Source organism: Melanaphis sacchari, unplaced genomic scaffold (genome assembly GCF_002803265.2).
Source record: "Melanaphis sacchari strain LSU unplaced genomic scaffold, SCAv2.0 Contig0_pilon_pilon, whole genome shotgun sequence".
NCBI lineage: Eukaryota > Metazoa > Arthropoda > Insecta > Hemiptera > Aphididae > Melanaphis > Melanaphis sacchari.
Window position 1 is genome coordinate 25,058,309 of NW_020270366.1, and position 24,122 is coordinate 25,082,430.

Here is a 24,122-nt window from a genome sequence, read left to right on the forward strand (position 1 = left end):
AGCGGAATTCAAAATTATAAACGATGGCATGATTGGTTTACTTATATTTTGTACTCGTCTTATGGGTTAGTTGTTGCCGTGTACTTATTGTTTGATGGTTACTATTGACATCTAGATATTATAGACACTAAGATACACCTATGACCTTCCTATTTTTCTATAGCAAATAATGACTCGACATCTCGGCATTATTGATTAAACAATAATTTTACTTTTACACCGTTGTACGGATAGGTAGGTACTGTACTACAGACTACAGTTTACCTAGGTATGCATTTACTATATTAGTTATGTTTCATAAGTCATTATATATTTTTAAATATTTAGAATTCGAAAATAGTCATTTATATGCAAGTTCCGGTAAATATGATTAGTAATTCAATTTCCAAATCTTTAGACCTTTTGGACAGATCGTCTTCATTAACTGTTGGAAATTGTTCTTTAAGTGAACCGAGCGAGTAAGATATTTTAATTTCGTTGACGTAGTATACAAATGATTAAAATCATTAAATATATTAGTTTATCCATCTAAACGTGATTACAGGGGTACCGAGTTAAATAAACGGACAAAATTCATCAATGCATTAGAAGTTGCACATCTAAAAGACTTAAAAATGTATTTTTTTTATTTCGACGACAAAGAACATCCATTAAACAAAGACGAATTTTTAGCAGCAATACGATCAGTAACTGGTAAGTATAGATAAGCTTTAGTAAAAATTTAGTTATTTTAATCTAGAAAATAGCCAGAAATAAGACTAAAGCTAACTCATAAAAATTGAGATCATTAAATGGTCTCCAACCATTTTTAACGATGGAAAAAATCTGAGATATAGGTACCTATTCCGAATTTTAATCAAAAAGAAAAATTACTCTTAAAAGAGAAAAAAAACAATTTTATTTTAAAATCATCATTTTACCTTTTTATTTTACTGTAATTTTACAAAGCGAGAAAAAATTTTTTTTCGCATATTTTCTTTTTATTTAATTCAACTGATTTCCTTACGGTAATACCTACTTTAGATAATATGTCATTAGCTAGGGTATTAGTCAAATCAGGAAATATCAGTCAACTTGTTGGAGCTCGTTTAAAAAGCTTGGCAGATCGTAAGTTTGAGATACCTGTTATAGAGTAGATATTGGAAAATACTAAAAAAAATAGAACAACGTCCTCCGAATGTTGCGATTTGAAAAATAGTGTTCATTATTTTTTTAAACCATTGGTCTATTATTATCTATGTAAGACATAGGTACCTACCAATTATAATCATATAATTATCGTAACTCGTATATAGTGTGACGGTACTTAAAAACAAAACTTAAATAATGTATATTTGAAATTTTGGTAGGCATTTATTTAATCGATTATTAGTTTATAAATTATGCATATTTTGATTACATATTGTCGGATATTAATCATAAATTTAGTTTTAACTTTTAAAAACAGGTAATAATTTATATGCAAAGGAGGCTGATGATTTTTTTGAACAAGTGTGCGTTGAAGATTTTAATACAAAAGAAGATGTAATACACTGGAAACAACTATTGAATGAAATTCGATATAGTACATATTATTTTCAAGATGTCTGGGACGTATTACCTTTTGACCAAAATAGTATTACGATGCATTTAATGTCACATTGTAAAGTAAGTATATTTATAACTCATTATGATGGGTAATTAATTAATTATATATTTATATCACAGAATAAAAGAATATAATAGCTAAATATATTTTGCGCTCATACGTATCAGTTATAAATGAAGGAACTTATTTGATTCTTTTTGATTCGGAGAATCTGAATAGAGATGATTGATATTACAATAATGTGTTTATTTTAGGTTTGTATACTACAATAAGTATTCGATGAAATGTTTTGATTTAACATTTTTGAGAGTGGTTTTGGATACCTAGTAAATTAAATTTAAATGGTACTTTAGAAAAATCAAAATTAAAAATTAGATTTTCACAATTTTCGGTAAAAACAAAGAAAAAAATTAAAGGAAAACGGCAATTTTTACATGAATCCATTTTTTGACAAAAGCTATATTATCATTTTAGTGTTACTTAAAAACGGAAAACCGTAGAAATTTAAAATTTTTTATCAAATTGTTATATAATTATTTTCTATATACATATATATTACAGTTTTAAAAATATTTTGAATCTTTTAAGTTATTTATAAGTATTAACAATTTTTTTTAGTATTTTTTTTTTATAATTCAAGATGAAAATTTATAGTAAAAGTATTTAAAATGTTAATCCATGGTTTATAATAATATGTTCATTTCCCTCTTAAAAAAATATCGAACATTCGTTGTCACAATATTTTTTTATAAGCGTTTAAAATGAGAAATTTGACAAAAGCTCGAAAATTACAAATAATTTTGATGATAGAAATTTATAAAAAACTTTTTGTTCGTGGGTACCTAAGATTTGAAAATTGAATACAAGATTCTTTATAAGTTTAAAACCTATATTAAAAAAAAAATTTACCGGAAAGTCAAATAATTTTTTACTTTTAATTTCACCCGCTTAATAACTATATTGTTTATTCTCCTTAAACTATTTTTGTTTTTTGTTGTAATTTATAAGTAAACCAGTATAGATAATTGAAATTTTCACCAAATGTTTAAATTATCATTTCATATATATGGTATAATTTTCAAAATATATAAATTCTTTTTGAGCTATTTATGGGTTTGAGAAATTTCTGATTTTTATTTAAATTTTTTTATAGATATTGATAAAAAAAAAAGATTTACTTGGTAAAATTTCTTTAAAATTTTATATAAAATTTATTATCAGTTTTTCTTATATTTGTTTAAAATTATTGAAAATACAAAGGCACACTTTTATTTTATATGTATTTGAAGTTAAAACATTTACGAAATTTATTAAAATCACCAAAATTAAAAACTTGATGTAACTGTAATAATATTTTGATGTTTAATATTTATAAGGTTCTCAACTTTTAATGGTTTAAAGCTGAAGTTTTAAAACTTAATATGACGTTTATCATCAGTATTTCATATTGGAACTAAATAATCTTAAAAATATCTATCACAGTTATTGTTGATAGATATTTTTAATTCAAATTTTGTATTTTAATGATGTATATAATAATTCATTATTTTGTTAAAATTCAAAAAAAATATATTCTTGGGGACTTAAAACTCGTAGGTATGTATATCATGTTTTTTACTAAATACACTGACATTTTCAAAATACGTTGATTAATTTTAAAATATTATCTAAATAAAATATGAACACATTCACACTGTCTTATAATATTTATAGTAAAGTGTTATTAACTTAAAAACTAATACCTAATATGATATAAATATATATTATTATAATACGTAATTATATATTTATAATAGAAAAAATGCAATGTTTTCGGAAAAAAAAATATAAAACTATTGTACTATAATAGTAGAATAAATTACTTAAATCAATGTATCAATAAAAGTCATTAAATAAATTTAGTGATATAAGCTGACAGGTCATCTCTGCGGCTCTACTCAAAATAGTTTTTCGTATACAGCGGTGCAACAGTCAATGATATATATCACTGGATTCAAATTTAACACACCGATTTTAGTTACCTATTCGACACCTAATATACGGCGGAACGATAACCGCTTGTCTAAATTTTTTAGTGAAAACTATAATCCTAAAATAATATAATGTTTTGAGTTTAAGTAAATTTAAAATCAAAAATCAAATTAAATTATTTCGTAGTTAATTGACGATCTAAGATCGCCTACATTTTAAATAGAGCTATAATCTGTATAATGAATGAAAATGATTCGATATACTTAAAGGCTAAAATTATTGATTATAAATAAAAAAATTATAATCAATGCTAAAACGCATATTAATTATCAACAATGCATTATGAATCAGAATATGTACAAGAATAAACACAACGAGACACTTTGTATGCATATATATAAAAATAAAATAAATATAGATTGTGTGTTTAATGTGTTTATTAAAGTATTGAGTAATTCAAAATATGATTATGCTATATCTAATGTAGATATTTGCTTTTTTATAATATTATAGATTATAACTCATAAATACAGGTGTATTTAAAATATTTTTATAAATAGTAATGATCAACAACTACAGTACTACACATCTATATAAACATATTATTCTATAGAAGAATATATTTTCCACAGCATGAATCCATAGCCAAAGTGATTAGTATAGAAACAGAAGAATTCTTTTGCTACACTGTTTTTTCTCGACTAGGCCAAGTGGGCATCTATGACGGTCGTTTAAACTTATTAAGGGAATACGTAGTACAATTGTCTCAATGTCCTGATAATTTAGTACGGGGAGTTCGTCGACGGCGTAATATTTGGATCAATGATGCAATTTACTTACCAGATGCCCAATTCATAACTATTGCTGCATCAGACGGCTCTATCCATTTTGTGGACACTGTTTGCCTAGTTCATGTGCCAACGTTTTGTATTACTGGTAAATAATTAACACGATTTTATTGCAATGAAACTTTGTAAATTGTAATAGATATACTTATTAATTTTTGATTAACAATTCAATTTAGGTTTAAAAACGACGCCGACTTGTTTAGAGTATTGCCCTGGTAGTTCTTCACTTTTATTTATTGGTGACGATAATGGCAGTATAGCTCAAATGGAATTTCTTCAACCAAAACGATCGTTATTTAAACGAGATCCAACGAATAAAGTCGATACATATTTGTGGAAAGTAAGTAAATTTAATTAATCAATAGTTTATAGGATTAAAATAATTAATACTCAACTAGAGGGTAAATTTAAGTTGTATATATATTAATTGGTAATTTATTTTATTATTTAATATGGGTAATTGAAAGCCTAAATAAAAAAACATAAGAATATATATTTTATATTTCAACAATTAGATTAGGTATTGACAGAATATTGTAATTTCGGTTTTATTCATTTATCAACTGTACTTGATAAGCTAGTACTAAAATTGTACAATGTTTATAATTATACAAATATTTTGTGTAATGTGTATAGCTTAAATTTATAATTGTCACAATACATAGTTATAAGCAATAATATATAAGTGCCTAAGATTTATCTATATGAATAATAAAAGCACAATCTATGAAAATAACATTTTTAGAATTCTCTTATATAGTATTAATGTATTTAATAACTTTATTACTATAAATTGAAGGAATTTATTATTATACCTATATTTAATATTGGGTGATCATTATTAATGTTGATCTAATTAGTAACACTCATTATTACAATAATTATTAACGTTTTAAAAAATATTTACTTTTTTACTTTATTATAAGCTGTTAAAAAATTTTTTCTTAAGAAAATATATATTATATATATTACTATAGGTATTTTTATTGTTATTATTTTTACTTTTTTTAATGACAACATTTAATTTTAATTTCTTATTTGAAAGTAAAATTTTCTTAAAATATTTCTTGATATAAATGAAATTAGGACGATTTGTTTATGATTTATAAGTATTTAAAGTTTAAATGAGTGGAGTGGAGGAGAATGGTGTATTGAAGTATCTTGCAAAATGTTGGTTTACTCTCCGCTTATAACTTTAATATTTAAAAGTTAAAACAGTTATAACTTAAAAATTACTTGTCCGAAATTTGACTTTTTTTTATCAAAATATTTCGAACAATATTTTTTGCTTTGGAATTTAGAAATAAATTTGTATTGTTATTTAAAAGAGTAAAAATAGTTAAAAATATCAACTATTTCTAAAAATGTTTTTTGGAATGATTTATAATTATGTGAAAGAAATATTTTGAAAAAACTTTTGTAGTTTCTATTCTGAAATAATGAGTATCTTGTATTAAGTATATCATTTGATATAGGTAATATGTACATATAACTAAGCTAAAATAAACGTTTAATTTATTTATTTAAAATTGTATTGTTTGTTGTAATTATTATATCTTGTAGGATTTAGAATATCAACAAGAATGGGTTAAAATACACACAAGTGGAATTCCAATTCATTCAGATAGTATTAAACATATTATCTATTGTCAATCTGATGAAGCAACAATAAGTTGTTGCCAAGACCACAAACAATCTCTAGTCATCAAACATATTAGAGATGAATGGAATCCATATGTATTTCACATTCGACATGTATTAATATTAGTTGCATATATATCAGCATATTTATGTTTAAAATTTTGGATTGTATTATGTGTATCGAAAATATTAATTATAGGGTGTACGATGTTTTCATTACAATGCAACACTAAAATTATTGGTAACTGGATGTTCGCGTATGGTTTATATTTGGAATCCAGTAGTAACAAAAATATATCTTGCTAAATTAGAAGGGCATAAAAATTTAGTTGTAGATGTCAGAATTTTTGAACACTTCAATCTTGTGATAAGCATTTCAAAGGATGAAGTAATACAATAAATATGTATAATATATTTTTAAATTTACATTTAAAATAAATTATTTCGTAATATAGGTACTCAAAGTGTGGAGTTTGAATACCTATGTTTGTTTACAAACAATACAATTTAATTTTCCAGTCTACAATGTACTCGGAAAATCTGTTGAATTTAGTGAACGAACATTTTATCCAGGACCAGTCATTAAGCAACCACCGGAAGAACAAGCGTCATTAAAATCTATTGATGCAAGTAATATAACTAGTGCGCAAACTAGTATTTATATGCCCAAGTTAGTCATTTAACATGTATGAATAATTAATATTCAATATTTTAAAATTTAAACTAAATGTTTTTAGGGAAAACTGGGAATCTGAAATATTGATAATTGTATGCTCTAACTATTTATCTACAATAAAACAAAATTTAAAGGATTATTCCCAAAATCATTCTCCTCTGCCTCCGCCAATAGAAAACAAAAAACCAGCGCTTCCATCGGAATGGAGTTTCAGCGACACCGACCAGATTATCATTGATGAAATTGATAGCACATTTATAGAATCACCAAAAATAGATAATGAAAAAATAAAAAATTTGCTTATTAAATCAAGACCTCCATTAGATCACGAAGCTTTTAATCTGGATACACATAAAAAACCAATAAATACTAAGATGAAAAAACACGTTGATGAAATGGTGAAAAATGGAACCCCTTATTTAGCAATGCACTTATGTCCCGTATATAAATTAGAACTGTCTAAAAATTTTGTGTTGAGCGATGCTACAAAATCAAGGTTTCCTTTTTTAGAAAAGATAGATGATATATTTTATGATGGAATTGCATATGATGAAAAAGTTAAGTCACCCGTAAAGGAACAAAACAAAAAAAAACAGATTAACATAAAACATTTGATGGAAATTATAAATACATTGGAATTAGACGAAGATGGTGATATTGAAGAAATTGTAAATGAATTCATTTAATAATATCCATTCTTTACCTTAAATATAATTAACAAAAATATATATATAACTTTAAAATTTACAATTTTTAATTAGATACTATAAAACCATTAAAATCTGTTCAATAAATGTGATTGATTTATTAATCGATACTAGTCTCTCAATTGTTTATGGTATGATTTTTCATATTTAAATTTTATACATTGTTTTGAAATGTTTATGATTGAATAATTATAGTAAACATCAAAAATAGAATGTTAAATAAAATTGAATATTCACAAAAATACCATTAGATTTTAGTTCTAGGTATAAAAACAGTTTGTCTCTTAATAATATTTACTATTTAGAGGTATATAGACTATATTTTATTATTTACTTATTTTCAACACCCAATTAGATTTTACAGATTTGGGTTACTTTATACTTAATAGTATAAACCAATTCAAAATTGGTGACTTTATTTCTTGTGTTTTTGATTTAATTTAAATATTATTTTAGTAAAAACCTCAATGATAAATAATAATTTATAAATTATAGCTAGTATAAAAAGCCGTAAGTATATATTTATAGGATAAAGTTAAGAGTATACTGCTTTGATATAATGTGGCACCATTACTTTGTACAAATTACTTCAAAAAATTTGGAAGTTGTAGATCTTCAATTGTGAGTTGATTTTTAGAATTTAAGAGCTTATAAATTCGAAACCTTAGCCAAAATTAACTTTAGAATAGACTCCCACGTTTTATTCAAATTCACACCAATAAATTTGTAAAATGTAAAGCTTAGTTTGTAAGTAATTATAATATTTTTTAGTTGGTAGTCCAATATTATTTGTACATATTAAAAAAGATAGTATAGAGTGAGTAAATCTCTATATTTTCACCCGCATAATTCGTTTTATTTGTAATTTCAAATCAATGACATTTACTAATTTCAAAAATATCTTAAAATTGCTTACAAACTGAGCTCTACAAATTAAAATTTCTCCAATGTATGATAATAAAGAAAGGAGACTAATTTTACACAGTTTTATGTGCCCACTGTAACCTCAATAGGTTTTCTTTCTTAAAAAAGAAATTCAAAATTATTTTACATAAATAGTTATTATTAACAAATAATATATATTAGTTGTCATTAATTTTATGAACATTTATTTTTTTCTATCATATCACAGAATGTAATTTTAATAAATAATATTTAATCTATTCAACGGACTCTAACAACTTTGTCTAATTCATCGCAAGATTTAGATTTACTGTTCCTGAAAAAAAAAAAAAATAAAAAATTACTCAATTTACTTAATTAATAGATATTATAACATAAAATTAGATAGGTAAAAATTCTATAATTTACCTTTTGATGAGATCTCTTCGTCCAACTTGAATAACAATCTGACCACATTTGACTTCTTTGAATAGTGCAATGGCTTGAGAATGTTTGAAGCCATCCATACTTTTGCCATTTACGCTGATAATTTCATCACCTGTTACGTTTGAATAATAATTATATAACAGATAAAAAAGATTTATTTAGTTTTAACATACCTTCTTTTAAGAGCTGTGATTCCGCTGCTTGACCAGTAGGAAAAATAGTTTTAACAAAAATCCCCATGCTTCCTTTAGGAGAGTCAATTCCACCAACGATACTGAAACCTAAAGACTTATATCCTGGTCCTTTGTGAAAAACAACCGTTTTTAAAGATATAGATAATGATCTAGGTCTTGGCAACCGGGGTATTTGGGTATGTTTGGGTCGAGTTTGATCTAAATGAACTGAAAATTTTCGCATTCCAGTCATTTTAGGTTTTTCCTCTAACTTAATTTCTGGCAAAGACGATTGTCTAGAATAAAGGGGCTCGTGTACTTCTTCTAACTTTGCTGGGTATTTAGGAACAGTTGGGGGTTTTTGAATCAATAAAACTTGTTCTGTATTAGAAGTTGGTTGGCATTTAGATCTAGAAACAACGAATTCTACGCTATACTTGGATGAACGTAGTATCGATTCCACATCTTGCCGCCTTAAGCCCTTTACTCTGGTACCATTGATTTTCATTATTTCATCTTGAATACATAATTTACCATCCCTGAAAAAAAGCGAAATAACACATTATTTTTTTTAAAGCAATATTAAAGTATTGTATCTTACCTAGCTGCTGGACCGGATAAAGCCGTAATATATAATGTACGAGTTCTCGAAGAAGAGTCTCGACACTCCATGTTAACTCCAACATCTTCACCTAGGCGTTTGTTAAACCGTATGGTTTTTATTTCAGTATGTCGATCACTTGGGCTTGCACAGCTATTTTTTTTTAATAAAAACCTTTGATAAAGACTCATATTTTGTTCCGGTTTTTTACATTCGTTACACACTAATGATAAAACCTCCACGTTTGATCCAACTTGAAGTTCTTTAACATCGCCTCTTCGTAATCCCATCCGAATATTTTTTCTAGAAAATTCGTCATTATCAACTGAAGATTGAGATTTAATTGATCCTCTTGGTGAATCACCGCCATTTCTAGTAGAATCACTCTCATAACCACTTTCATCAGCTTTTATTACCACACGATTTTTTTCGTCAATTTTATTTATCATAAATGTTTCACCAAAACTTGTATGTCTTCTTCTTCGGTTTTTAATATAAGAATTTTGATTTACTCGATTTGTAGCTTGATTGAACACATTAAGTAGGTCTTCATAACTAAGAGTCTTAAGATCATCAATACTATTCTGTAATCCTAATATATTTTTATTAGAAATAAGATATTCTAAAATGCACTGTTCTTCGAGAGGATTCTCATCAATGTTAACAGATAATGACGTTTTTTTAATAGACATTATTTTGGGAGGAGTTATTTTTATTTTTGAAGGGTTTTCCATGGCGTATAAATCCTCAAGACCTTTCTGACATTTTTCTTTTAGCCAATTTTGATCTTTCTCTTCTAAAGTCCTTGGTTCTTCAATACTTCTAATACTTTCTATTCTTGATAAACGTTTATTTTGGTTATTATGTAATTTATCAATATAATTTTGATGGAATTCAATATCTTGATTATTAATATTTTTTGTTGATATAGGTGACCATTGTCTCCTACGATTAGGAGAAACTTGAAGTATTTCTGAAGAATCACTTCTTTTTAACTGATCCCATTTTTTCCCAACTTTTTTACCCCAGGTTGCTAAACCTAACATAAAATACGTTGTACATAATTAAATTATAAATAATTATTAAATAAATGTTTTGAAAAATTTACTTTTTTTTTGAGGTTTTGGTGAGCCATTGTCAGGTGTGGTGCATCCTTTTGGAGTTGTATATCCAGGAGATACATCTCTGTGGTCCTGTTCAATAGGTGACAAACTAACGAGTTGAGGACTCGGATCAGAACAACGCCTTTTGAAAAGTCTCATGTTTGTATATATCAGCTGAAAGTTATATTGTGAGTCATTAATATATATATATATATTACGTATTATTCATAAAAAGTACCTAACAAGATCATGTCGTGAACATTTCACAATAATATACAAAGTGAAATACAATTATAATACCAGTAAACTCGTAAATACATTAAGTTTATTAACATTATTTGAAAAAATGAGATTTAAACCTGTTTTATATTGCTCTATTGAAATATTTTATATTCTTGGTTTATTACTAAGAGAAATTTTATAGGAAAATGTATAGAATTTCCGTTTAAAATGGAATGCGTTTATTTAGTAATTAATAATATTAATACATTTCTTTTACTTTCTATAGCAAAAGTTCAAACCGAAAGGTTTCATGATCATATTATTTTTGTCTATAACTTTATAAGTACTAATTAATAGCTTATTATAACTGTTAGTATTTATTGTTATATGAATTGAATACTTAAATTAATATTTTAAACTTTAAAAATAACTCGAGAATATTATTTTAGTATTTTAGACTTAATATTTAAATAATAATATAATAATAAATTCTGTTAATATAATTTTTAATGCTTTTTAATGTATCTATGTATTCTAATTGTGTTTTTATCTATTTTTCCACAGTTCAATTTCCATAATACAATTTGTTGGTGAATAGTGAGATTAAAATAAATAATATCAAATTTATAGTTGACTGTTGTAAAGTAGGTTTAATTTTTAACATGTTATTATTTACATATTTTATAAATAAATATTTAATATAAGTTACAGTTTTTCTAAAGTATAAGAAATAAATATTAAATTTTTCTTATCACCTAATTATGTTGTATGAATTCTTATTTCATAAAACGAATTGATATATATTTTTTTAACACGAAGAATAAAACATACATATGTTACCATTTCATAGTAGGAAAAATTTAAAATTATTAATGACAGTATTAAGTTGAAAATTGTCAATTAGGTACTTATTACATATTTACATATATACTAAAATATATGTAGGTAGTTATTGATAGGTATAAACTATATAGTGGGTATGAATTACGTCAAACATAAGCTGTCCACAGGTGGTGCAAGGTATGCACCTGCACACCCTGCGATTTCTGGTGACACCCTTTACAGGTTTATCGATTATATAAACAGTCGTCATAGCCATCACATAAACTATAATAATATTAATAAAATTTGAAACTATACTCGTTATAACTAAGTATTGCGTTGACGGTCACTGCCTTATCAGAAAGTGATGAGTGGTAATTAAATATTATATACTTGATAAGTTGTTGGATATACTCAAGGAATACCTAATAGTTATTATTTGATAGGCGATTGCAGCAAAGTCTGCATTAGTCTGAAAATAGTAATTGTATTAAACTAACTTTTGGGAAAGTCACAAGGTATATTGTGTTTGCCTTCTTATATCGTGATTACATTTCAACAATATACAACGGCACCTAGAACTTTAATTATTTTGTAAACAAACTAACATGTTTAATTTTTTTAATAATATTATATTTATTATTTAACTATTTTTTTTTAGTTAATATTAGTTTTAAGATAAAAATTATAACGGATTTAAGAAAAATAAAAATGTTTCAAAAAGAGAGGCTAAAGCTTCTTAGCCTATCTAGATTAGTGCCTGGTTGCACCCTCTGCGTAAAAGTAATAGACACGCCTATAAGGTTAAATATATAGTATGTTTAAATTATAACTAGGTATCAATTAAGTACCTTATAAACAATTATATTTGTATACATTATCTTAAAATATAAAAATATAATTTTCTAGTATTATATTAAATTACATTTTTATTTTGAATATGTTTAAAAAAATATAACCAAATCGATTTAATTGAATTTTGTACAGTTGAGTTTTAAATATTTTAAAATTCAATACAACAAATAATATTAATAAATGTAAATAATATTCGTTAAATAGGTTTGAGTAACAGCTAAATTATAAAACACAACACAAGATTTAAAAAGGTTAAGCGTATAATTTACATTTGACTTTCAGTTATTTACTTTAAATATCAAAGTAAAACCATAAAAAAAAATAAATATATAACACGATTATCTCATAATGTTTCCATGTGTGTACTGTACTACTGTGTATGTGTAGAACGAAATAGTTAAAAAAGTGTTAATAGGTATTAGATACAACAAAAGTACTTACAAAGTATGAATCTTTAATTCAATGTACCTAATGCATATTATACTTATAACATATTTATCAATTAATCATTATTTTTAAATGCCTATAGATATATGTATTTAGTATTCATGTTATAAAGATTTAAATATTTTTATATGTAATTCCCAATATAATTTAAATTTATGGATTTTAATTTTAAGTGTTCATGTTTTAATAGTAGAATGATAGTAATAAGTCTATAAATCAATAAAAAAAATGTTTAATTATTCATAAATGATGAAAGTTAAGTAATAAATATCGATAAAATTACTTTTTTTATGCCTACTTAAATGTATTTACTTGCTTTATAGCCACACAATAGGTAAATTTATAATGGTAAACGTTGTTTCTATTTGCCAGTTTGAAAGTTTGCCAAATATATATTTTTGTAAGCCACTGTCTGCGCTGAATCAAGTATAACATTTATTTATGCATTTTTACACATAATTGGCACCATAGCAGGTACGTTAGGCTACAGTAACTCGGTAGTGAAAAAACTATTTGATTTTCATGGTAAAATCATTAAAAAATTATAACGTAGATGTATGGCATATATTTATTAGTGTGCCTACACGCTCTGTATACTACTCATAATATTAATTTAACTTTAAAGCATTAAATGGAAATTATGTGATAGTATCTTTATAACATACGTATACTGAATTACTACTATATGACTCTCGTGAGGAAAATGAATTCAAAATAATAAAATAAACTTGCATAATATACACTCGTTAACATTAAATTCAATGACCTGGCAACATTTCCATCGTATTATGATATTATTATCGTTAATCGTCATTATTGTTAATACAATAATTGCTTACATTATGACGTTTATTGAGTATTGAGAAAAACTACAAAGATCTATGATGAAACGACGAATCGTTACAAGTTTATAACGTACAAGCATTATTTCTAACACGAGTTAATGTGGTATGTCGTTATACTTGACCGCCCACTGCAAAGAACTGAAAGAAGTTGTTTCATATAATACAAATCGATTCATAGGTGCACCTTATGTACGCACAGGTGACCGGATAGGGGGCGACAAAAAAAAAAAAAAATAATAATAATAATAATAAAACCTACAGGTTATAGACAACGCAGACAAACAACTAACAAGCCATTTCGTTACTAATGTCAGTGGTACTTCCGTTATGTTGAACATCTATAAAAATATTAGACATACAGATATAATATAACAATATACCTTTACAGTTAGTAGAATATTATAGCAGAATAGCTTAACCTAAACCTAATGTTTTATTTTGACTGTTTATAAATTATATACTTAATAGTAGTACATACAACGGCTATAACATTTGTTTTTGATAAGTTTTCGTCAAATTTAAAACATAACTATGAACAATATTGTGTAAAGCTCCTGATTGTCTAATAAAAATAATTTTATTTTATAGATAATCTATTCATAATAGGTATCATTTTAATAAAAGTCTAAGCATAATTATATAAATATATGTAAATGCAATGTATTAATAATATATATATATATATATATATACCTAAATAGATCGAACATGTATACCTAACCAAATCGATTGCGGCATTATTAACCATTTATTTTAATACATGTAATAGTTAAATAAAAATCAGTTTAATTTCGATTATATACATTAATTCATAATATAGATTAATATATTATGCATTACTAACTATATTATACAAAAAGTACTTATAAAGTTATGAAGAACTGTAATTAATTTTTAATAAAATGCGTTTTGAATAATGTTGAATGGACACGGTCGGTTAACTGCGTGTTCTTTGCTTGGGAATAAACACCGGGCACCACACCTATAGGTAGTATTATAGGTACCTACAGTGCCGTTTGACCAGAACAAGTACTGTTATAAGTGGTAAACTTAGAAAACTACTACAACCGGTTTTTGTTATATACTTATTACTTATATCATTATGAAAAGGCTTTATACGTGACCCGCGGGAGAAGCCCATTCAGCAGAATAATTCCGCACACTTCAATATTTACATAATATTATAGGTACGTAGCAAAATATTAAAAATTTTATTTAAAATACAAATAAACCAATCAAATTACACAAGAATAAATAATTAACAGAATTTATTTGTTTGAATTTTGAATATTGATTACTTATATGGCTACATTATGCTACCGAACTGCAGCTGATCTTAATCCTTACATTTACTTAATCCTTCAGCCTTTATTTCATGACACTAATTTATTAGTTGTACTAGTTGTAGATATTTATAGTTTGTGCTATCTATCGTGATCACTGGTCGCAACTAATATTGTGCCCAGATGCCTACTATTTAGTATATTTTATTGTTCTGGATCATTCAAGTTATTTTTTAATTGTTTTTAATTAATATTAATATATACCTTGAAACACCATAGTGTATTAATATCATGTTAACTGCTAAAATTTTTTTTATCATACTTATAACTTATAAATTATAATTTATTTATTTTTAATGGAAAACAAAAATAAAATTTAAGAAAACAACCGAAAATCCATAATATTTTAACTATATACGTACCTATACGTATAGGTATAGGTACCATTTAAAAAAGTAAAATCGCTTAAAACTTTTAGATGTTATTGATTGTAATTAAAATAATATACATATTTACATCACTAAATTTCTCCATAATTATGACCTTGGCATAAAGTTTCACAGTTATAGATGTGCGTGATACATTTAATATATCCAAGTCAATTTCAGCACGAGTATACTGTAAGGTATATAAAATACAAACAGATACCTAATCCAAAAATAAAGGCTCGTAACCTATCCACAAGAATAAATGAGAATTGGACTACCATTAGTGAATATCTGTATTATAAAACTAAATTCATGAAACACGGGGTACCTACATATAGGGTATATACCAAAGCGAAACACTTTAAGTAATGGTATATATGGTTGAAACTTGACGTGAACTTTAAGAATTTTATTATTGTTAATTTTATTTAGATAATAAACTATAAACATAAGTATAGTAAAATTTAATAAAACAGGAGAAGTTATTCTACTGTTTATTAGTATTATTACTTTATTGGTTATCTAGTTAATCACATTGTCATAGAATATTATACTGGGCCCTCGACCGCATACCTTTAATTTTGTTTCTAAAAACAGTCGATCACTATAATTTATTTATAATTTTATTAAACATTTCATTACGTATTTTATTAATACTATAATTGGTTTTTACTGTGAATCTACACTGAAATATGTACATCTAGACAAGTATTTAGTCAATATATTTTGTTTAAAATTTACCGATTATAGTATAGATTAAATTATTTTGAGATACTCGATTTATTAATTTTTTTTATTAAAAGCTGTCATTATAAAACAGCTATCACAAAACGTGTAAAGTGGTATTCTATTAAAAATTGTTTTATTTTTAATATCTAATTCTTTCATTATTTTATCAAAATAAATTTTTGATTTTGATTATAGTCTTTACATTATGTTATCATGAATATATTTTAGAAAATGTTGCTTACAACTATACAACTAATTGATATTTATTTTTTTCAGTCGATGAAATGTATTCATTATGAATTACTCTTAATATTATAAAGATATCTAAACTCTTTTACGAATATTATGCAATAAATGTTCTGTTCGAATTTTGTTAGTTGTGATGGTTCCATACTGTTTTAAAATAAAAAATTAAAACAATGATAATACATAAGTTTATTTTAAGTTAAGTCATGTGAGGCGAGTGCAAAGGTATATTTAGGGCCATTTTCCAAACAAAATTACAAAAAAATATAAAATATATAAGTAATTAGGAACCAACTTCATCATTCCTGGTCAATTATTTTACGTGAGCCATGAATAGATATTCCACGAATACTTTATATATGATATGACCAGATGACCTATATGTTTTGTTGTTCATACTTGAAACTATATCATACTATACCTTCTTGTTCTAGTAACCTACCTCTAATTAACGTGTGAAAAGTATTCAAGTTTTTATCTATTATTTTCTTCTCTCACCGTCCCGGTTTAACTATATCTTTTAGATTTTAATTTTTTATTATACTATGCAAATATATTTAATAACTAACTAGCCTGTTGTATTGTTTTTTGTGTTTTATTATATATTATTAACTGCCTAATCTTCATTTTTAAAACAGTTATTTATTGTTATTCAATTGACTTTGTAATTTGTATAAATATGATCGACTAGTTCAACCTCTAAAATAATAATTATAATTTAAAACAACTTTAAACTTATCCAAACTGGCAATTTATGCAAAGTGCAAAATATTTATTGAAGTGAAATAGTTTCGGGTACAAAATATGTCTTGCTTTATTTGTTGTAAATAATAAATATAATTAAATAAATAATTATTTACTTTTATTGACAATTGAATCGGGATAATCTTGTGATAACAAAATATACTGTCATACCGAGTGGCGAGTACTGACAAATGACAATATCTATTGTACGAACAAACATGATGACAGGCTCTCTAGTATGATGGTTTCTGGCCTTCTGAGTAATATTCGTCATAATACCTTATAGTTTGTATTGTTTTGAAGAAATTCTCGTGACCTATCAAAAGTTGACTCAGGACTAACTAATTAATGGGGGGTCGGGTGCCACAGTTCGAGAAACGTTGGGTTGAAACATATTCAATATTATTTATAGTGTCTAATTTTTGGTATCTACATCGAATTATTATCGTTTAGGTATTGGAATAGCATATGTTTTAAAACGACATAAGGAACACTTAATAGTTAGTGGTGAAAAATTGTATTCTTTAAAAACGTTCTGTTTGAGTTTTTTACGTACAATAGTTATATAATAGTGTTATATCTGCAAGACTGCAAATGACTACTCAACATACGGTTAATGTTCGTTTAACCCTTAGGGCATACGACATCTTTCTGATGCGCAGATGACGGACGTCGTAAACTCGAGTTTAGTAAAAATATCTTTATAAAATGTCTATAGCGCCTATAAAGAACTAAATCAAAAAAAAAAAAAAATTAATTTTAAACATTTTAATATTTTATTTTTCCGTTATGTCGATAATCGTTTGAATACTTAAATCTAAATGCCAAGAGTTTGATCATAATAATATTTAAAAATTTAAGTTTTAAATAATATAATATTACACTATTATATAGTAATTATTATGTATTTATAAATCTACAATCCATTGCAATATACCAAGTGCCAAGTAGCATACTTTTTTAGTTTTTAAGGTGAATATATATAACGGTGTATATTTGCATTGACGTAATATTTATTTACATTGTTTATTAAACTGACATTATCATACACCATTATTGATTATTATATCTAAATAAAAATAATTATAGCTAGAGGAAAGTAAAAATAATGTTATACAGTTAATACTTATTTTGAATAATCAATAATTCTTTTGATTATTGATTTAGTGTTACATATAGGTAGGTCTTAGCAAGCCATAAATAATAATATTATGTTTAACTAACTATATTTTATATTGTTATTTCATTTGTAGATTATTACTTTTTTTTAAATTACAATACTTTTAAAACAAATTTTTATTTCAAATTATTTTTTTAAATTTAATATAACTCTAATCTTATTAAGCAGTCAATCATATCGTCAATTTTTAAACAGAAATATTAAAAGTATTTAAAATTCAAATAGGTGGAACTGTGGAGCGAATCCTAAGAAATCGTAGAGTAATAGCTCTAGGTTAACCACTATGTTTGTAAAAGTAGTTAATTATTGGTTCTGTACTAAATGTATTAATAAGTAATTATTTCAACAATTTCTAAAAAATATTGTTTGCCATTGAAAAAGCGAAAATCTACAAAATTATGATTATAAAATATAGCAAATAACAACTAAATTTTAAAGTTCAAGTTCTTTAAATAATAAATAAAAACGAAAATTGAATAAAAAATAAATAGTTAAGAGAAATTATCTTTCATATTATTATTATATTATCAATGTATTGGTAATCATGATTTTTCATACTAAAATAATGAATCACACATAGTATTTTTTTCGAAATCAAATAAGTACTTTGAATAATGTTATTATTCATTAATATAGTTTTCTTACTAGGTTACTTGCCAAATAAAATAATAATTTTTAGTTATTTATTTAATGCGTAATATAATCTTTGTAAATGTGGTGATTCGTTTATTTATAATCGGTGTGCAGAATATATAGTTATACATTTTTAATACAAAATGTATATTAATGTGTACAATTTATCATTATAATAAATATAACATTTTAAAACTAGAAAAAAAGTTTACTAAAATATTTTATAGAGGACAATTATATAGTTTTTTTTTTTGATATAATTTTAAAATATCTTCGTTATACCTATAAGAAACTTAAATATTAAATTTGTATTGCTATAAAAAATAGGTATATAATATTATATACATAGAAAACATTATTACATATACTAATAATAATGTTTTCTTTTATGTCTGACGTTACTTATAGGACCAGTAAAAAAAAGTCTCGGTTTTCAACTTAAAGGATGGCATTTAATAGAAAATTTGATGTAATTAGTAATTTGGTGGTTAAAAATAAAAAATCTAAATATTTTTAAAAAGAATCCTTTAAGTAAACTTTATTTATCATTAATTTATATAAAACGTATGTTATATATAATACTTATGAAAATGTATTAAAAAGGTTTTTATAAAAACATTATTATTATTAAAAAAAAAAAAGTTATTGAACATGAAAATTATTATTGTATTAATTACTTACAAAAGGTTGCTTTTGTGTTGTTTAAAACCTCATTAAACATTAAATCGTTTAATGGCTGTATAGATTTCCACCATTCCTCTAGCAATTTTCTTTCAAGCAATAAAGAAGCTTCATTGACCCGAATTGAACAATGTTTTACAATATGCTATAAGCATTTTATATTATAAATATGGGTTTCAGTTTGTGGATCTAAAATATTTTCAGTGTGATCAACAGTTTTATAGATGAGTTAACTTTAGTTTAGATTTGAATATGCTTTCAAGTTTCAAATTTCAATTCAGTGTACATAATACTGGACTTAAGTTTTACTGAATTATGATGGAATAAAGTGTTATTGTATTTTTTTTTCAACAAAAATCGTCTTTATAAAATTAAATCGTGTCGTCAACATAAGTCAAACTCTCGACCCTTGTACACGTGAATCTTAATCTCAATTGCTTATGTTTGGATTTAGATCTTAAATACATTTTATGTAATTTATTGACAAATTATTTGTGAGGCAATAATTGTTTTTCTATTTATTTTACGTAATTAATATGATGTATCTATTAAATTATTATTGAGTAAGCATGTTATTTAAGTACGAACATAATAAATAAACGTAGTATATATTTTAATAATAGCACACGTCAAACAATTTCTAAGAACTTCGCGTTGAGTAAAGATAAAACATTAAAATATAAATTTATTGTAGGTGTTATGTTGATGTGATTTTATTTTTTTTTATCTATTTTTATAAAATCTGGTACATGAAAATTTCCCAAATGCTTGCTTACTCATTAAGTTTTTCTTAAAACCCTTCATTAATTCAATAATTATCAATAACTCATATTCTGGAATTATACTATATTTTAGTCAGTATATTGTAATAGTCTATAAACATACTTAGCACTATTAATATATGTGTTCATATTTCACTCACATGATATAAGTGTTCTGCATCCACACCCATTTATATACAAAAATAAAGCAAGCCTACAGGCCTATATAGATAGACAGTGGGATTGTTGTTCGCCTTGAATATATTTCAGCAATATTCCAGATTTTTTTATAACCATATTAATTAAACTGTTACCCATAAAATACATATTTTTTTTTAATACGACTGTATATACAGGTACTATAATGTACGTTTAAATTAAAATATTATTTGTTAATATACTGATAGGACAAAACTATTCATTAGCGGAACTTTGTTTACTATATTATAATATCATAATATGTTATTAAAATTTTAAGCGATCTTAAAAAAAACATGAATACATATTTTTTCGATATGCATTAATTATATAAATAGAAAAGGTATGGGCGTACGGTATAATTAGTCTTGCAAATAGCATTACAATTTTTGTTTCAGCTAACTGTTTTTTGGATATATTTCATTAAAAAATAAAAAATGTCTAACATTCATTTTTTTTAAATACAGTTAAGTATATATTATAGTATAGAAAAATTTATCTAAATCTTTTTAAATAATTTAGTAAAAAAAACAGTATATCTATAATTTTAAATTATCTAAGTTATGTGAATAAGTGTATAATCGATTATCATAATTAAAAAAATAAATAAATATAGTACAATAATATTCAACTCTTTTGTAGTTATATACAATAATAAACATTGAAACATTAAAGTTAATATTTTTTATTTTTACAGAATGGTTGTATACTTGTATAACTGTATAAGATACGGAAAATATATTGATGGGCATTATCCTATTATACATTTATATTTTATGATTATAACAACAACAATAATAATATCGGACTGCCAGAATATAATTCAAAAAAAAAAAAAAAAATAGAAATCCAAATAATTTTATACAGACCCATTGGTTTTATTGTAAATACCTAGTTCATATAATATCTCTGACTTTGATGTGTGACAATAGTCAGTAACAGAACTGTAGACCTCAAAAAAATATACATGAATACAACTAATTCATATTGTGATAGAACCACGGTTCACGGTCACGGAGAGTACTAGCTGATTTTATATAATAATAACGTATAAGCAGCACTTCAACTACTATTAAATATAATATACCTGTTGGAGAATGGTCAATGGATATGAATAAAATATTTAATAGGTCACGATTAGATCATCGATCACCGCACCTAACCGGTCACTTGCTTAGTTAATAGATGATGAAAATATTATGATCGAAACGTGATTTTTTGGCCAAATGTGAGTTATTTCTTAACGAAAAAATACACCTATAATAAAAGTTCCAATACAAATTTAAAAGAAACTTAAATTACTCATATTATTTTTAACGTCCAAAAATGTATTTCTTTACAAAAAATTATACAATTTTCGACTTATTCAAGTTTAGAGATGTAGTTGTAAGCTTAAATTATAATATGTTTGTTTTTGTATTGCATAAAAACACTTTTTTTCTAATTTAAAAAAAATTAAAGAGTACCTACCTACTGTATTCAACAAAATAGATAGGTACTTAAAATTACCTAATAGGTAATTGCTCAATAAAGTAATAAAGATGAGTTTAGATATTTTAGATCAGGGGTCTTTAACTCCCAGCCTAATTTGTCTATATTTGAGATTTTCAAACACATTTTCAGCATAATAATATATATTACCATATTTTGATTACACTTTTATTACGAATAAAAGGCCGTAAGATTTTTAAAAATAATAGGTGGCCCACTTAAAAATAGAAAATTTTTAGTTAAGATTATGTTGTAATACATTAGTAAGTTATAAACTTGTATATACTACACAGAAAGTAATGCATTTAATTTTATGTTTATTAATTTAATTTATTAATATACTAATATTTATATTAATCACTTAATGATTTAACTGCGAACTATTTCTAGTGAACACTTATTTTGTATTTGAGTTTACACTTCTCCCAAAAGGAATTTTTTTTTATCAAGCAATATTTTTTATTTTCCTCTATTCTCATAAAGCAATTTTTTAACTTTTAATTGAAACTAAAACTACGTATATATATAGTTTGAACGTTACATTAATTTCTTGATTCTCGCTAAAAATTTTACAAATCAGATGTAGAAAATAAAAACACACAAATTAATAAAATTATTTAATGAAAAAAATTCAATAGTCATTTTAATAAGTTCAGACATATTAAAAAAAAATTTTCGACTAATAAAAAAAATATTTCTCACCCCGATCAAAATCTAAAAAATTCATATGTTTCAGTAAAATTTATGTTTATATTACATGTTTTAAAGAGGTACTAGCTATAATTCAAAATGTAGGTAGATACTAAACATACCTACCTTACTAAGGTAATCTTAATGTATTATCATCTAACGATTAGTTTATGACTAATGAGTACTGTTTATTGATGCAAGCACAATATCTACGTCATACTCGTATACTCATGTAAATAATAAATGAAAAATCAGGGCGAAAATTTTGAAAGATATATATGCGTATGAACACTCGTCTCGCCCATTTTACATAATTATGATAATATTTAATTTTCACATTTAAAATAATTCTAAGCGGAGATTTGTTAAAATTACGTTTATTTGAAATTTTTATACAACATTCTTTTATAATTTTTACGGCTTAAAATATTTACTTTTTTTTTTTTTAATTATTTAAAACTCATAATGTTTAAACATTTCAAAGTACTACTTGAAAATGTTTGGAGCACTTCTGATTTATGAAGAAAAATACATAAATACATACAGGAAAATATTTATAGAATAAATATTAAAGATACAGTATACGAATTCCGAGAAATTTCGAACTACCGATTATAATAACCAATAATGTATTTTGATTATAATAATATAAAAATAAATGTTAGAAAATAAATGTATCTCGCAACTTATTTTCATACCAAACATAAAAAATATAATATACCTATATAGCCACATAAATATCTTAAACCTTAGTTAAATTTTAAAGGAAAATGTAAAATAGGTTTATTGTGTCATGAAAATTCAATTAAAATCAAATTGTTTTTAAATAACAACAAAATCGACTTACTGTATTATTCCATTTAATGACAAACGTTTATAAATGTAAATGAAAACAGCAAAATACTACGCAGGTCGCAATTATTATACATTATACTGTAATAAACACCCAACAATAACAAACGTGCGCACACGACTGAACAGAACAGACTAAATACTAAATAGAAAATGGTATACACTCAGCAGGTACTCAAGTCCCGCAGACGCAGTAAACAGCTGCAGGCGGTCTGTCGTCAGTGTAACAGTAAAAATATACCTTGCACAGCCAATAGCCATTCCATAGACTGGTTTTTAACACTTTCGCGACATCCTCAGCCTGAGGGTATTTTTTTTCTATGTAATAATCACAGAAAATAAAAGTCAATAAGTTTAATCGTTCATAATCATAATGAT

General features: G+C 24.7%; 2 protein-coding genes across 2 annotated transcripts; one reads left to right on the plus strand and one right to left on the minus strand.

Annotated features, from left to right (window-relative positions):
• Positions 1 to 337: 337 nt before the first annotated feature.
• Positions 338 to 7,410, plus strand: LOC112596445. Its single transcript, XM_025342136.1, has 9 exons — positions 338 to 458; positions 545 to 693; positions 1,448 to 1,647; positions 4,192 to 4,495; positions 4,584 to 4,747; positions 5,971 to 6,162; positions 6,248 to 6,436; positions 6,504 to 6,718; positions 6,786 to 7,410. Exons 1-9 carry the CDS (start codon positions 349 to 351, stop codon positions 7,408 to 7,410), a joined length of 2,148 nt encoding a protein of 715 aa, XP_025197921.1. The 5' UTR covers positions 338 to 348.
• Positions 7,411 to 8,523: 1,113 nt separating this feature from the next.
• LOC112599206 lies at positions 8,524 to 23,870 on the minus strand. Its single transcript, XM_025346023.1, has 6 exons — positions 23,740 to 23,870; positions 10,643 to 10,811; positions 9,535 to 10,573; positions 8,934 to 9,472; positions 8,743 to 8,872; positions 8,524 to 8,650 (listed from the first exon to the last, which is right to left on the minus strand). The coding sequence occupies exons 2-6, from the start codon at positions 10,794 to 10,796 to the stop codon at positions 8,596 to 8,598; spliced, it is 1,917 nt and encodes a 638-aa protein (XP_025201808.1). The 5' UTR covers positions 10,797 to 10,811; positions 23,740 to 23,870; the 3' UTR covers positions 8,524 to 8,595.
• Positions 23,871 to 24,122: the final 252 nt, after the last annotated feature.

What these genes read in the sequence shown, in the direction of transcription:
- LOC112596445 (XM_025342136.1), top strand. Translation starts at nt 349, where the DNA reads ATGCAAGTTCCGGTAAATATGATTAGTAATTCAATTTCCAAATCTTTA. An exon ending in TCTTTAAGTGAACCGAGCGA is followed by an intron (nt 459 to 544) that starts GTAAGATATTTT and finishes ACGTGATTACAG; the next exon opens with GGGTACCGAGTTAAATAAAC. An exon ending in GCCAACGTTTTGTATTACTG is followed by an intron (nt 4,496 to 4,583) that starts GTAAATAATTAA and finishes AATTCAATTTAG; the next exon opens with GTTTAAAAACGACGCCGACT.
- LOC112599206 (XM_025346023.1), bottom strand. Translation starts at nt 10,796, where the DNA reads ATGAGACTTTTCAAAAGGCGTTGTTCTGATCCGAGTCCTCAACTCGTT. An exon ending in ACCAAAACCTCAAAAAAAAA is followed by an intron (nt 10,574 to 10,642) that starts GTAAATTTTTCA and finishes ATTTTATGTTAG; the next exon opens with GTTTAGCAACCTGGGGTAAA. An exon ending in ATCACAGCTCTTAAAAGAAG is followed by an intron (nt 8,873 to 8,933) that starts GTATGTTAAAAC and finishes CAAACGTAACAG; the next exon opens with GTGATGAAATTATCAGCGTA.